At 40.0% G+C, this 15991-nt stretch overlaps 1 protein-coding gene across 4 annotated transcripts in view; it reads left to right on the top strand.

Annotated features, from left to right (window-relative positions):
• The window catches only part of nfic (nuclear factor I/C), a 792066-nt gene that overhangs the window by 670377 nt on the left and 105698 nt on the right, over positions 1–15991 (top strand). For all 4 annotated transcript variants that reach the window (XM_072594043.1, XM_072594046.1, XM_072594045.1 and 1 more), the window contains one exon: positions 12459–12633. In XM_072594043.1, the coding sequence (XP_072450144.1) occupies positions 12459–12633 (175 nt within the window). The remainder of the gene's footprint in view (positions 1–12458; positions 12634–15991) is intronic.

The raw sequence follows: 15991 nt of genomic DNA on the forward strand, positions 1-15991 counted from the left end.
CCCAGCAGCCTCTGTTCAAAAGATGTGTCTGCATCTTTGATGTTGCATAAAAATGTCTTCAGCCATGACATCTGAGCTGTGCCTATAAGGAGAAATCTTTATATAGTGAATGCACAAAGTTCTGGAAACATTCATATAGTGTGCTGTGTCTGAGCATCAAGCTCAAAAAGTGGGAATCTTAGAAGTTGAGATCAAAGAGATAATGCACATTTCAGGCTCAGTTTTTATAGTAAGAACTGTTTTGTCGGAAACATTTTACCACAGGTCACTTCTGTAGTATAACTCAGTAAAGTTTATATGCTTCAAATAATCACTGTGAGACGTTGAAACAGTATCACTTGCTGTCGCCTCCACTTCAGTTTCTTTGTTCTGACAGAAGCTTCTTTGCATTGCTGAGTCAGTTTCGGTCCACAAGAGACAACTCGGCCTCCTTTGAAGTGTAGATTATACTTTATTGTCTTATCTGTTAGATGGTTCACCAAAAGGGATTTTTTCATGGCTTTCAGATTCTGTATAAAAATATTTAACTTTTTCTTCTTGAAGTTGTTTAATTTATTTTTGAAGTGTACTAATTATAAATCTAATATATAGCTAGTCAATTAAAATTTTAGATACAAAAAGTCACTCACTGAACTTCATGAAAATACCATATAAGTTACAATATGTGATCTTTTGATCAATCCTCCACACGAGTGAAGGACCATTTATTGAACACCAACAGCATGTGATAATTGATTTTTTTACATAGCTTGGGTTTTAACGTTAGTCTAAAAGGTACACTATAAAATGAGAACTTGAACAGGTCAATTAACTACAGCCTCAATTTTCTCTTTTACTGCCACTAATATTTCCACTTCAGCTACCTGTGCTGTGTGTTATTGTCTGGTGACACTACTAATGGTAATGGAATTATTAACAACCCATTTTGCTTTCTCTGCTGATCAGTCTCCTGTAGCTCCAAAACTCTGCTAACTTTATAAATAGCCTTACTTTAACAGGGATGGAGACATCTAATTACTCCAGAGTCTAAGAGACCCAATGGTCTCTTTCTATTTTCTAATAGGATCATTGGCCTTTAATCACCAATTTTGAAGCTAACCACCAATTTTGAAGCTGCCCATCAGATTCTGCAAGGAGTACAAGCAGTGAAATGACATTTCGGTCATGCCCATACCTATCCAATTGCATCCACCTAGGTTCCTTTCTTAACCTGCTCTTCTGCGCAGCAGGATCCTTCTGTGAAGCTGCAGATTAGATTACAATGGTGCCTGCAGGTCCAGCTTTCACCATAAACAGTGAGTTGCATGTGGAACATGCTATGTGTTTCCTATTGCACTAATCTAGTAGCAAATGGATCTATGGGCTGAAACAAGATTTGGGCGGAGTGAAAAGAGTCAATGCATTTGACACTCAGGATTTAAAATCTCCTCAGCCTCAAGGGTCCAGTGTTCTGAGCAGTTTGCTTTTCTCCTCTGGCTCCAGTCACATTTCCTTGCACCTCCTGTTCAAAGAAATGCCTTTTGAATATCTGGACCAAATTTTCATTCCTGAAACCTTTGGCCGGGTTGGAAAACTTTCCAGCTCTACAAATCCAACTTGGGAGAAAGGGCTCCAAACAGTTGGATTTTTGTTCTGGCAGATGGATACCAATTGGAGTTGTGTTTGCTGCCCCCTAAAGAGTTTGGTGGTGATGACAGAGGCTTCCATGTGAGAAGGCAAGCTGTTTAAATGTCTGTCTCTGCCTTGGGATTGGTTTTCCCCAACTGGAAAAAAAATTATAAAACCAAACACAGCCCATTTGCCATTACACCACATTCCCCCTCATCATGCACTTGATTTCCATGCCCCATCAATACCAATGCATGCTGCATCATAATCCCCATGGCCTTCATATGCTTCATCCCAACATAGTGCCAAGTCAAGCAATCTGTAACTATCTCATCCATTGCCATAGTCATTTAAAGCCTTTACACTAACGTATTACCAAATTATGCCAACCCATGCTTCCACCCACCATTTACTTTTACCTTAACTCTCCATGCCAACTCACCCAGTGTTCACTGTGAGCAGACCTCAGAAACCATGGTGAGATTAAATACATTTTTATTTATTAAATATAAAACTATTTTTAAAATAAACCATGATTGAGAAGAATATAAAAGAAAAGAAAATTAATAAGTAATTGATAACATCTCATTCAATATATGTAAATCCTTTGAAAGATTTAGTCCTTTGTAAAAACAAATAATTGTTTGAAGTACTTAATCCCGCATAAAGTTCGTATTCATAGCCCCACATCAAAGCACCACGTCAAAGTCTGCTCATCCCTTTATAATCATTTGGAGATGTGAAAAAATGAAGCAGTGATTTTATAGCTGTCCTCCCCCTACCACCCCTCCCAATACTATGATAATGTTAGGTTGTGAAAGCATTCAAGAAGCATAAATGTTAATGTCACTTTTTTTCTTCAATTTTAGGCCAAATGATTTTTTAAAATATAAAAGTGCTTGGACATTTAAGTAGTTCAACAGCTTGACAGAGCTCATCAGCTTTGTATGCACATTCAACTGTATTTGAATACCTGATTTCTCCAAAAAGAAGACCTTACCCTCACAGAGAACTCCACTGGATTTTGTCCATTTCTTCAAACATCCACAAGTTGTCTTGGAAAACCTAGTAATGAAACTCTCTCTGTTTGAAAGCATATGTAATTTTGAGTGTGCTGCTGCTTCAGTGAACAGTAGATGCATGAAGTGCCAAAAGCCCACCCATATCTCGCACCTTCTCCCAGCAAGAAAGTGATTACTGAGTCTGTGGGTGGTGCTTCCAGAATCAGGGCTGTGATGCCATTTCAGCTAAGGCATGGAGCCTTTTTGGTTTTAATGACCATTCAGGTTTCTGTGCACTTGTTTGTTCCGTGTGAAATATAAGTCACTCAAAACCGAATCATTTGGTGTTAAAATTGGGCACATAAACTTTCACAAAGAATTATATTTTCATCGTTAACAAATGTTTGATTGATTGGATGTAAATTGTAATTGCAGATGTTAATGAAAAGGCTATTTGTAAAAACTAACAGGGTCTGCATTAGTTTTCTGCTGGCGCATCGTTGGTGCTTATCTAATTTATTTTGGCAACAGAGTGCCACACGAGGATGTACATTCGTTGGATATTTCAAAGCGATCGCTATATGATTTCATTGCAGTGCTCCCTGACAGTGCATTTTGAAGTACAGTCGTGACAATCATTTTACAGCCTGGAACAGAATAAAATACAAATGGCATTGTTCCAAGCATTACATTAGCATTATAAGCTCTTTGTAAAATTAGAGTGCAGAATAGGGTTGTAAATTTGCACCAAGGCTGACCTCATTTGCAATGGAAAATGCAGAGAAAATGCATTTCTATTTTAACATACATAGTAGACTCAGTCAAGGGACTCTTTGGATCAGAAAATTAATTCAGGCTCACAACTTACATTATTTTGGCATTTCCATTAGCTGTAGCATGGTTTAAGTTTTTTGTAGTATATGTTGCACTATTATGTCTAGTTTTGAATAATTCATTGTTGCCAGGTAGTGGACCCATAACCAAAGTGCAAAGTAGTTTCTGTTCCATGATACCACCAGTGAAAGGTAACTGTTGCAATAAAAACTGGTTTAATAAACGAGATTCATATTCATGAGAGTTGGCAAAGTTAAGCAAGAGAAGCTCAGTTTGTTTCAAATTGTTGAAAAGCTTTGAGAAGAGGGATAAGACATTTTCCAACAGATTTTAGTGCCATTTAGGCAAAGAAAATGTTAAAGCTGAGGTAACAGTGGCATTAAAGGGGGCATTAAACACAACTGAAAAAAAAATGTTTAAGGGATCAGGCAGGAAGAAGGAAATGAATATTTGAGAATCTTGAGAGAAGCTAGAACTAGCACAATAGCGTGAGACATATGGTGAAATTTGCGTGATTCATTGTTTGAATTTATATTGGTAAGGACATGAAAAAGATGAGGTCATGTGACATAGCGGTTGTTATTTTTCCGAGTAGTTAAGAATTGGACAGAGTAATAATTTGGTTTTCTTATTGACTATCTCTCTCTATTCCTTAAGTGAGATCAATGATTCACTCTCCATTGATTCACCCTGTGTGGCATCAAAAACACTGAAGTATCTGTATCTGCTTTACTCAGCACAAATCCTCCATAATACTTTGGCAAGTTTGCTAATCCTACTCCACAAGCTTATTCCTCTTTGCCTTGCTCTTTTTCCATTAACGAACTAAAGTGAACACAGATGAGCAAGCTCTGTTTGCTGTGTTTCATTGTGTTTTGAACCAGATGAAGATCATCACCAAAGTACAAATATTATTATTGCATTGTCTGCAAAAACTTCAGTTGCCCAGGCTCCGAGAGGCAGTCTGCCTTCCAGCTCATGGCAAAGGCATTTTATTTCCTGCATTTCATACTAGCCCTGATTAGTTGTACTATTTCTGCAGGGTTTCCATTAGTCATACATGTAAGTTACTGTCCATAACATTCAGGAAACTTTGAACTGAATGTGACATCAAGGAGCCAAGCAAGCATGGAAATGGAAATCAGGAGAAAATTCTCTGCTGGTATGAATCATACCTGGTACAGACTAAGATGGTTGTGGTTGATTGAGGTTAGTCATCTGACTTCATGATATCTCAACAGAAGTTTGTCAGGATTGGGTCCTAAGTCCAACATCTTCAACTGCTTCATCAATGATCTTCTCTCCATCATTAAATCAGAAGTGAGGATATTTGCTGATAATTGTATAATGTTCAGCACCATTCACAACCCCTAAAATACTGAAACAATCCAAAAACAAATGCAGCAAGACCTAGACAATGTTCAGGTTTGGACTGACAATTGCCAAGTAATATTCACACCACACAAGTACCAAGCTATGACCATCTGCAACAAGAGAGAATCTACCCATTGCCCTTTGAAATTGAATTGCCTTACTATCCCTGAACTCCCCACTATCAACATCCTGGGTGTTACCATTGACCATCAATTAAACTGGACTAGCTATATTGGTAATGTGACTACAAACACAGGTCACAGATTAAAATTCCTGCAGCAAGAAACTCACCTCCCAAAGTCTGACTCCCATCTACAGGGCTCAAGTCAGGGGTTTGATGGATTACTGCCCACTTGCCTGAATAAGTACAGCTCCAGGAGAAAGTGAGGACTGCAGATGCTGGAGATCAGAGCTGAAAATGTGTTGCTGGAAAAATGCAGCAGGTCAGGCAGCACCCAAGGAGCAGGAGAATCGACGTTTCGGATATGAGCCCTTCTTCAGGCTCATGCCCGAAACGTTGATTCTCCTGCTCCTTGGATGCTGCCTGACCTGCTGCACTTTTCCAGCAACACATTTTCAGCTAAGTACAGCTCCAACAACATTCAAGAAACTCGACACCATTCAGGACAAAGCAGCCCGTTTGACTGGTGCCTCAACTGCAAATATTCACTCCCTTCCCCACCGGTGTTCATTAACAGTAGTATGTATTATCTACTATATGCACTGCAGAAATTCACCAACACTCTTTAGACGTCCTCCCAACTCTTACCTGTTACAATCTGGAAGGACTAAGACAGCAGATGCATGGGAACACCATCACCTACACGTTCCCTTGCTAGCCACTCACCATTTTCACTTACAAATTAATGTTATTCCTTAAGTGTCACTGGGTCAAAATCCTGGAACTCCTTCCCTAACAGTACTGTGACTCTGCTAACACCAAATGGACTACCACAGTTCATGAAGGCGGCTGACCACTGCCATTTCAAGAGCATCTAGGGATAGCTAATAAATGCTGGCCCAGCCAGTGGCATCAACAACCCACGAATTAATAAAAAATAAATAAACTAGGAAATTAAGGATTTTTCACCCCTTATGTCTTAAGGAATTGTTAGCATTTCACATTAGGATGTGTGAATGTATAACTATTAATGTAATAAAAGAGGAGAGCATCAGATTGTCACAGAACTAGTAATTCAGAGAACCAGGTTAATACTTTGGAAACATGGATTCAAATCTTACCATTAGCTGCTGCCCAGATTTATATTCAATTAATTAATCTGGACTATAAAGCCAATCTCAAGTAATATTGCCATGACAGCTATAATTGATTGGTGCAAGAACCCATTTGGTTCACTAATGTCCTCTGGAAAGAATATTTAACATTCTCATGGAACACAGGGAGAACTAGCCATTTGGATACAGAACTGGCTCAAAGGCAGAAGGTGATGGTGGTTTTTCAGACTGGAGGCCTGTGACCAGTGGAGTGCCACAAGGATCGGTGCTGGGTCCTCTACTTTTTGTCATTTACATAAATGATTTGGATGCAAGCATAAGAGGTACAGTTAGTAAGTTTGCAGATGACACCAAAATTGGAGGTATAGTGGACAGCGAAGAGGGTTACCTCAGATTACAACAGGATCTGGACCAGATGGGCCAATGGGCTGAGAAGTGGCAGATGGAGTTTAATTCAGATAAATGCAAGGTGCTGCATTTTGGGAAAGCAAATCTTAGCAGGACTTATACACTTAATGGTAAGGTCCTAGGGAGTTTTGCTGAACAAAGAGACCTTGGAGTGCAGGTTTATAGCTCCTTGAAAGTGGAGTTGCAGGTAGATAGGACAGTGAAGAGGGCATTTGGTATGCTTTCCTTTATTGGTCAGAGTATTGAGTACAGGAGTTGGGAGGTCATGTTGCAGGACATTGGTTAGGCCACTGTTGGAATATTGCATGCAATTCTGGTCTCCTTCCTATCAGAAAGATGTTGTGAAACTTGAAAGCGTTCAGAAAAGATTTACAAGGATGTTGCCATGGTTGGAGGATCTGAGCTACAGGGAGAGGCTGAACAGGCTGGGGCTGTTTTCCCTGGAGCGTCGGAGGCTGAGGGGTGACCTTATAGAGGTTTACAAAATTATGAGGGGCATAGATAGGATAAATAGACAAAGTCTTTTCCCTGGGGTTGGGGAGTCCAGAACTAGAGGGCATAGGTTTAGGGTGAGAGGGGAAAGATATAAAAGAGACCTAAGGGGCAACGTTTTCACGCAGAGGGTGGTACATGTATGGAATGAGCTGCCAGAGGATGTGGTGGAGGCTGGTACAATTGCAACATTTAAGAGGCATTTGGATGGGTATATGACTAGGAAGGGTTTGCAGGGATAGGGGCCAGGTGCTGGCAGGTGGGACTAGATTGGGTTGGGATATCTGGTTGGCATGAACGGGTTGGACTAAAGGGTCTGTTTCCATGCTGTACCTCTCTATGATTATATGACCTTACCTTATATGGTCAACATGTGTTTTCAGGCCCACCAGAGGTTGACTCTTAGCTTCCTCTGAAATAGTCTAGCAAGCCATTCAACTCAAGGGATGGTCAACAAATGTTGGTCTCACCAGCGATGAGTATAAGAATTTTTAAAATGATGATGGCATTCCTTAATTTTTTATCTAGCTTTTAAATGAAGGTGTACATCAGACCACTGACAAATGAATATAATGTTACATGGTCATGGATTTGTTTATAATTGCACCAAATCATCATGAGAAGCAGTTACTGACACTTAAGAACAATCTTGAGAAGATCAATTTTAGAAAACTTCCATATTTGAGAGAATACATTGAACCATCGTTGACTGGAAAAAACAGGCAAGTTGGCAGTCAAAATGTTCCAAGTTATTTAACCACGCTGGAACATTGAGACACCCATTGTTTGCAATTCAGCATCTGCCATTCAAAAAATGAAAGGAGCTATTCCAAAAGCTAACAGACCCTTCTTTACATCTGCACCTTATTGGAGCCCTAATGAGTTTTAACTCTAGCCCATGGCTTTCCCACTGGGGAAACCCAAAGCAGAAGCGGTCAGCAAATGTAAATAATTTTCTTGCCTTTATGGGGCCAAGAGTAACGTTGCAAGAAAAGCTTATTCTCCACCCTGGACTCCCCCATTATTCCACCCTTCCACTGCAAGACTTCATGGGAAGTAGATACCAACTACTCTGCTTGTCTTATCACAGACTCGAGAGCACATGATTGCCGGCCACGTCACACCAACTTCTAACTTGTTTCATCTGCGAAGTCAACAAATGAGTTTTAACTTTAGGCTACATTATCATTGACCAAGCCATGTTCCATTATGAACAAGTGGGAATTTAATGCACCTGTACAACTTCCTTCCAGAAACTATCTGGCAGATCAAGCCTGGCCATTTGACAGTTACTTTTTCTGCCAGTTACACCACACTGCTGTTGAGTACGTATTTGTGCATTGTCAATTATTCTGCAGTCTCTAACTGGTTTGCTGCGCCCTGAGTCCTCATGATGACCACAAACTCAAAGTTCAGAAAATATTTTTGATGATCTTTTGCCTCAATAGGTTAGAATTATAAACAACATAGAAATGTTCAGCAGTATATTAAAAATGTTGCACATTTGCAGGAACCAGCAGCACTAAAGGTTGCTATGTGCTGGTAAATGAAAGCATCGAAGACATGGTAATGTGGTAAGTTTCTCATGAACTCCCTTGCAAGTTAGTCAATCTGCTGAAGAAGCACCTGGCAACAATTGTATGACTGGAGTAGGTTGCTACTGTATTTCTCTGGAGCAATGCAACATGCGCACCTTCCAGTACTTCAGAGCAAGTGTCCTTAGATCAGAAAGTGGATAACACCAGAAGGCTACTGTGTGAATCAGATGTTATACTCAAATTCAGGGCAACTGAAGGGCCACCTAAAGCCTCTTGCTGAAACCCTGCAGCCAAGGATACTTACTCTTTGCAAGTGTAGCATACAACATACAACCAAGGGGGTGTTCAATAGTAAAGCTCAATGGTATCTCACACACATTAGAAAAGCTAAGGTAGTAAGTTGGTTGTGTTTTCTTTGAGTTTTGATCAGATTTTCTTTTTTGATTGTTAAGAAAGAAATAGCAGCAAATCAAAGGGCACTTTTGCAGTTTAGAAGATTGAAGGCAGTGATGCAAGTGGTGCTTTGAGCAACTTGTTGCTAACAAGAAAAAAACTGAGATATTGAACATATACATCCAGGGTGAGTGCCATGCGCACTGATTTTCTGACTGCCCAGACACTTGTTCAGCTGTTTTCAGATATACAATGTATATCTTCTATTCTCTGACTTTGATTCTCAATTCTTGCCGTCATTTTCTATCTCTATAATTCTATTGTTTGACACCTCTCTCTGTCAAAGTTCTGAATACAGAGTGAATAAGGCAATCTTGGAGGAAGGTGTGGAAAGTGTACTCTAAGCAACTCCCAATCTCTCCAGATAGCTAAGGCATTACTTCAAGGTGACACTAATGCCCTCGGCAATGATCCTGGTGCTGCAAGAACTTTGTTTTATTTTGTCTGCACCGTGTCATTGAGAGCTGAAAGGATACCAATTGGCAGGATTACAAGAAGGTAGCTTTAATCCTGAAAAGGCATTTTTCAAGTATCTTCTCATTTTCAAGACTGATGAGCATGGTCGACTTTCCATAATATAATCATCCTGGCTGCTTTCTGAATCTTACAGTCTTACTAGTCATTGACTAGCTTTGTAACAATGCAAGAGAAATTCATCTTTGCTCTTGTTAAAGTGAGAGCTTCAAATGTTCAACAACATAAGATTTTCATTTAACAGTGTCTGTGGATTTGGATCTAGATGCTAAGAAGACGTGTCCAGCGCAATGTACCACCTCAGTTTCCTCAGATATTGCACTGCTTGTGCTGGTAGTCATCAGCTTTTGCTCAGAAGCGTAACAAGTCCAATGAAAATAGCACCTGTTGCATACCCCTTTTGATCATTTGGGAGAAGATATGTGGTGTCGGCCCAATGAGCAAAGTATTACTTTGTGCAAAGAAGGTCAACAAAAGTTGGCTGATCTCCTCTGGAAAAGTAACCAAAAGCTTAAAAATTAAGGAGCTTTGTAATTGTTAAAACTGCTATTCGTAACTTCCAGATTGTTTGGCAGGCTGCTTGAAGCAGATGATAATGTTCTCCAAGTACTTTTTAACAGGATTTTTACCTCCAGAATAAGTTACAGCCAGGTTAGTTGATGTTGGCTTCAGGCACTGCCATCAAACAATGTTTCTGTGCTTTAGCTCAACATCATTGCAGACTCCCCATTCATCAAAGTATAAAATCTCAACTTGAATATTGAGTAACTTGAAGCTAAATCTGCATACTAAAGTTCGCCATCCACAGAAAAACCGCGAAGAAATTTTGGGTAGCGCATAGGATGTGAGCAGTCATCACAGTTTTGGGCCTTATCACACAATTGCTGCTGGTCTAAAGTTTCACACCAACAATTTCTGCGCTGAGTTTATTGACATGTTTATGATGCTTATATTTGAAAAGTGAAATATAGTAGACCATGTATGATCAGGAGTTAAAATGAGCCAGTGGCTATGCTCCCTAACCAGAATTGAAGACTGCACCCAGAAAGTTGAAGGCAGCTGTTACGTAGCAAAAGAAGGTGGGGAATAGTTCCAAATCAAAAGAATAATGAATATTATATATTTTACAAATGTTTTCTATATACTTGACTTACAATTGGACCAGATTTTCTTCATGTATAGGTCAGTGGGTTAGTTATCCTTTAATTGGATGCATTGACAATTGTTACAGTGAGCAAAAATGATGCAAAAAACTTTAAGGAAAAATACTAAAATATTTAAGACCAAACACTGCTAAAATTTCTCAAAAGGATGAACTTATATTCTGCCTTTGTCATGTTTGCATTTCTTTGGAAGAAACTTTCAATCTTAACCATCCAATTGATAATACATGAAGGACAGATTAATTAAACATCCAACATCTCGTAGTTTGCACTTGTGAAGTATTTGTTTTTGAGTATGAATGTTATGTTTACTCCCCTCAATAGGAATCTATAGTTACAGTCCAAAAACACTCAGTCTAGGTTACTAATAGATTTCATATTGATTAAAGAATAACTTTTTTCAGAAAAATTGTGATTTTTAAATTATTTTTTCATACACAGATTGATCTGGGTAACTAGGTGTGGCCATGCTAGTGACATTAAACCCACAGTTTAAAGGTTGGAATTAAGATTCTACAAAAACAAAATTAACATATCAAGCTCAACAAATCTAGTATGGCAGTGGAAGCAGTCAAATCATTGCAAAAACCCTTTTTAAACCATTATTTTATGGGGAAGGGAACTAGACATTCCAACAATCCAAGAACATGTCTTTTTTTTTTAAAAAAGGTATTGACTGAATGGGTGGAATTTAATGCCCGCCCCCACAGGTAAATTTGCTGGTAGGTAAGGGTCACTTAACCAGGAAGGAGGATGATATTTGGGGACTATGGCACCTTTCCTTTTCTGCCCCAATTAAGTCTGGAATCAGGAAGTTCCTGGCTGGCCTTCCACTCTGCTCCCATTTGAGGACCTTGTGTGGATAATTAATGCACACTTAAAGTTCTCGCCTTACCACTGCTTGTAGTCACCACGTGGTGCCCAAGCACTCACTATGCTGGAAGCTTAAAAAACAAATCCTTTCGGATTGCAAGCCACTCCCAAGGGGCAGGTCCCTCCTTGAGGGCCTGACCAAGTGACCCAGCATGGGGGTGACCTTCCCTTGCTGCACTCCACACTTCCTTCACCATTTCCACCCCACCTGCGATCTTCCCCAGCCGTCCTCCCTTCGTTCATCTGTGGCCAAGACTCCTCAGGGCCTGGGCGTCAGTTGGGCTGCGTTACCAGTGGCAGCTACCACCTCAGCAAGGCACTGCTTGCTTCAGGTTGGCAGTCCTCAGAGGAATCGATCTCCAGGGAAGATCAAGTTCTGTCCAGTAAGTGCCAAATTGGGACTTCATTCTGCAAGTCTTCCTCAAAGGAGATGACATGGACTTTTAACCAGCAAACAAGACTGCCCAATTGCTACAATCACCTCCATTAAATACTATCTTACATTGGTATTGGTCCAGCCAATTTGACACTGTATTCAATGGAGTTAGATCAGTTATTAAGCTGGATTCAAATTGTGCTGCCTGCACCTTTAACACAGTTGGTTTTGAAAGTACTCCGCATTAATTTCTTTTTCACTCGAATGTCGTCGTTAATTTATATTCAATACTGATCAAAAGGCCTAGTTGAAGGTAGGTTTGATTCAGAAAGTCCATTCTGCATCCTCCACTTATGAAGATATATTTGACTGCTGGAGCAATTGCACTCATGTTTTCACTCAAGAAAACAGTGGCCTCCTGCCCCTTAACAGAAGAACTGTTGAATGCAGCATATTTACTTATTCAACTTAAAAGTGATCTAAATTAGGTTTGATTCCCCGTGTAAACAGCAGTCTTACCAATCTGATCTGAATTACAGTAACATACAGTCTGCCATAGTAAGAATTCCAAAGTATCTTTCATGAATCTCTTTTATTATAATCATTAAGTATGGTGTTTTCTTTACAGCTGAATGGCAGTGGTCAAGTGGTAAGCAAAGTCCCAAGCCACTACATTTCTACACAGATGCTGGCGCCGCCACCTCCCCCATCCATGGCCAGATCAGTAACATTGGCAATGCCACCAGACACCAAAACAACCACAACAACCACAGAGGGTGGAGCAACATCGCCAACATCACCCAGTAAGCATTTTCTGTTTGCATAAGTACAGTTTGCAGAGATTTGTAACTTTCCTCAGACTGTAGAAAAATGACTTTCTTAAGATTCAGAGAATGCCTCCAAAAAGGCAAGGTGCTTATTTGTAATTAGACTTTATTGTTCAGTTTAATCACGCCACTGACGAGACATAACTTTCAGGGTTCTTCAGTATTTGATGTCTTGAGACGTTCTTGAAGCCCATACATTCATATAAGACTTTTGGATTTGTCAACTATATTATGATTTAATGTGTAGAAATGAAAATATATCCATTATGTTTTTGTGAGACACGCATATGGAAACAATCATTACTTAGCTGCATCATGGAATGTATCCTATGGCATTGTACTTCACAAAAAGTATTTTAAAAACTTGAATACATTACTTGTAGTAATTAAGATTGCCAGTTTAAACATTTTCTTTTAGTTCAATAGCAAGGAGTTCAAGTTACTAAGTTCAAGTATATTGCTTTTTAACAAAGCTCTGTATCTGTATTAGATTCTCCACAGTGTGGAAACAGGCCCTTCGGCCCAACAAGTCCACACCGCCCCTCCGAAGAGAAACCCAACCAAATCCATTCCCCTCCCCTATATTTATCCCTGACTAACACACCTAACACTGTGGGCATGGCCAGTTCACCTGACCTGCATACCTTTGGACTGTGGGAGGAAACTAGAGCACCTGGAGGAAACCCACGCAGACACAGGGAGAATGTGCAAACTTTACACAGACAGGCGAGAATTGAACCCAGGATCCTGGTGCTGTGAGGCAGCAGTGCTAACCACTGAGCCACTGTGCCCATGTACCAATTTTTCAGTAATCCAAATCAGTGATTCTTCTTGTCAGTCAACAGCATCATTTTTTTTGGGTAAACTCTAAAGTTAAATCTTGAATTTCCTTATACATTTTCCCATATCACCTGCTTACAAAATAGGCTTCTTTCCATCTAGTGAATCTGAAGTTGAAATCCAGATTTGACTCTGGACCAATTCATTCACTACCCTTCTCCAGCCTAGTTTCTCTGAGCTGTTATACCTGGTTTCTACATGCTGATGTTGCTGTAATATATAATATCAAATAAAAACTGAAATTGGTGCAGAAACTCAGCAGGTCTGGCAGCATTTGTGGAGAGAGCAACAGAGTTAATGTTTCAAGTCCAAAGACTTATTCAGAATTGGTTGGATTCGAAATGTTAAATGTTTCTCCACAAATGCTGCTAGATGCTGAATTTCTCCAGTGTTTTCAGTTTTCATTTCAAATTCCAAGCATCTGCAGTATTTGCATTTATTTCTCTTTGTGTATGCTTTGTCAACCTACAGTGCACTGCAGCAAGACTTCATTATGTGTTTGATTTTAATCATTATTGCTTTGAATTGCTGTCATTTAACATTACATCTGCAATCAGGTATTGCCCAAACTTGGTCATATCAATGACCAGATTGAAAAGATTGCAAGTGTGGATTGTTTCCAAATGCATGCTGAAGATATTCAACTTTATCTCTTTATCACTTCACCACTTCTCTGCGCCTCATAATCAATTGTATCCTGTCAAGGCTGACTTTGGTTTAATCACAATTTCATTTGGTTAAACATTGGAAAAAAGCACAGCCACTTGTTTTTTGTAAATATATCTGTTAGCAAGAAAAAGATTTATTTGACTTCACCAAAATATAAAGTTATTGAAAATATAACAAGTAACAAACACCAGTATAATAAAGAAAAACTCAAATTACAATGCAGCTACTGGCTACTAACTACTAACCTACTCTATAATACAAAACAAAACCTAACACTGTGCAAAACAGCACCAATAAATAAGTAAGTGACTAATAAAACAAAAAAAAATGAAAGAACACACAAGCACAAAGTTCCCAAACTAAAGAACTGGAGTGTTGTATATATACCTGCATTAACTCACAAGTCCCCCTCCAGGCCCCTGGGCTCAGCAAACCTCACCATCCCGGTTAAACAAACACCCTAGTTAAGATAGAGGACAAATCTGTATCCAAACAACTTAAAAAGGGCTGTCATGTCTTATAAAACAGGTCTGTTATGTGGTGCTTCATGTTTGTAAAAGAAACCCAAGGGAATGTGCTCCATAAATAATTTCCGCCATCCCAGCAAGCCCAGCAGGTTCACAGACACCCAATTCATCAGAATATTCTTCTGTGCACAGTATGCAAGAATATTAAATAGTTTCTTCCCATGCCTGTCTAAAGATGATAAATTTAGTAGACCTAGGAGGAGAGATATCAGGTCTACTTTAACTTCAGTCCTCAATACCCTCCCTCTCTCTCCGGCTACAGCGCACCAATAAACACGGAGCCTGTGGCATGTCCAGAAGCAATGAATAAGAGTACCTACACTTACTTTACATTTGGGGCACATTGAAGATGCCTCTTTTCTAAACTTCACCAGACAATCCAGTGCCACATGAACTCTGTGCAGAACCTTTAACTGCATAGTGCATGTCGTATTACAGATTGAGATCTTTCACACATTCTCCCATATGTCCTCCTACATTTCAGAAGAGATATCCACTCCCATCTCTTGGTCCCAGACTTCACATAACTAGTTAATAACCTGCCAGGCCATACCACCCAGCAGGCGATAGAGGGCACTAACCGAGAGGGTATCACAGAGTCATAGAGATGTACACCATGGAAACAGACCCTTCGGTCCAACCTGCCTACGCTGACCAGATATCCCAACCCAATCTAGTCCCATCTGCCAGCACCCGGCCCATTTCCCTCCAAACCCTTCCTATTCATATACCCATCCAAAGGCTTGTGGAACGTAGCAACAACCTCTCTGTATCAGCTTAAAGGGCTTAGTGAGAAGCGTTGTCTTCTTCAGGGTGAAATCCTAAACCTGAAAAAAACGGAAAAGGTCTCTGCTGGGCAGCCCGTGTTTGCAGCTCAGTTGCTCGAAAAACATCATAACCCCTCCCCACCTCAAACAAGTCTCCCAGACTGGAACTTCTCTCGCTGCCCATAGTTTGAACCCTGAGTCCATCATCCCTGGTCAGAACCCCGGCATACCAACAATAGGGATGAGTTGCGAAGTCTTGGCTACGCAGCCCTCACTCTGACGCATCATCCTCCATGCCTTGACTGTACTAATAACAATGGGGTTCTGGCAGTGGTCCATAACTGTCCTCATGTTATCCATGAACAATAGGTTAATAAGGCTCGATATCCAGCCATATTGAGCCTGGATACTTACCTGCCAAATCGCATACAAAGGACAGCAGGGAACTCAATTGATGCCTCCTGATGTCTGGGAAATCAACTCCACCCATCTTTGAGGCAACTGTAATTTAGTAAGTTTGATGAGGGGCCG

Source organism: Chiloscyllium punctatum, chromosome 24 (assembly GCF_047496795.1).
Source record: "Chiloscyllium punctatum isolate Juve2018m chromosome 24, sChiPun1.3, whole genome shotgun sequence".
Taxonomy (NCBI): Eukaryota; Metazoa; Chordata; class Chondrichthyes; order Orectolobiformes; family Hemiscylliidae; genus Chiloscyllium; species Chiloscyllium punctatum.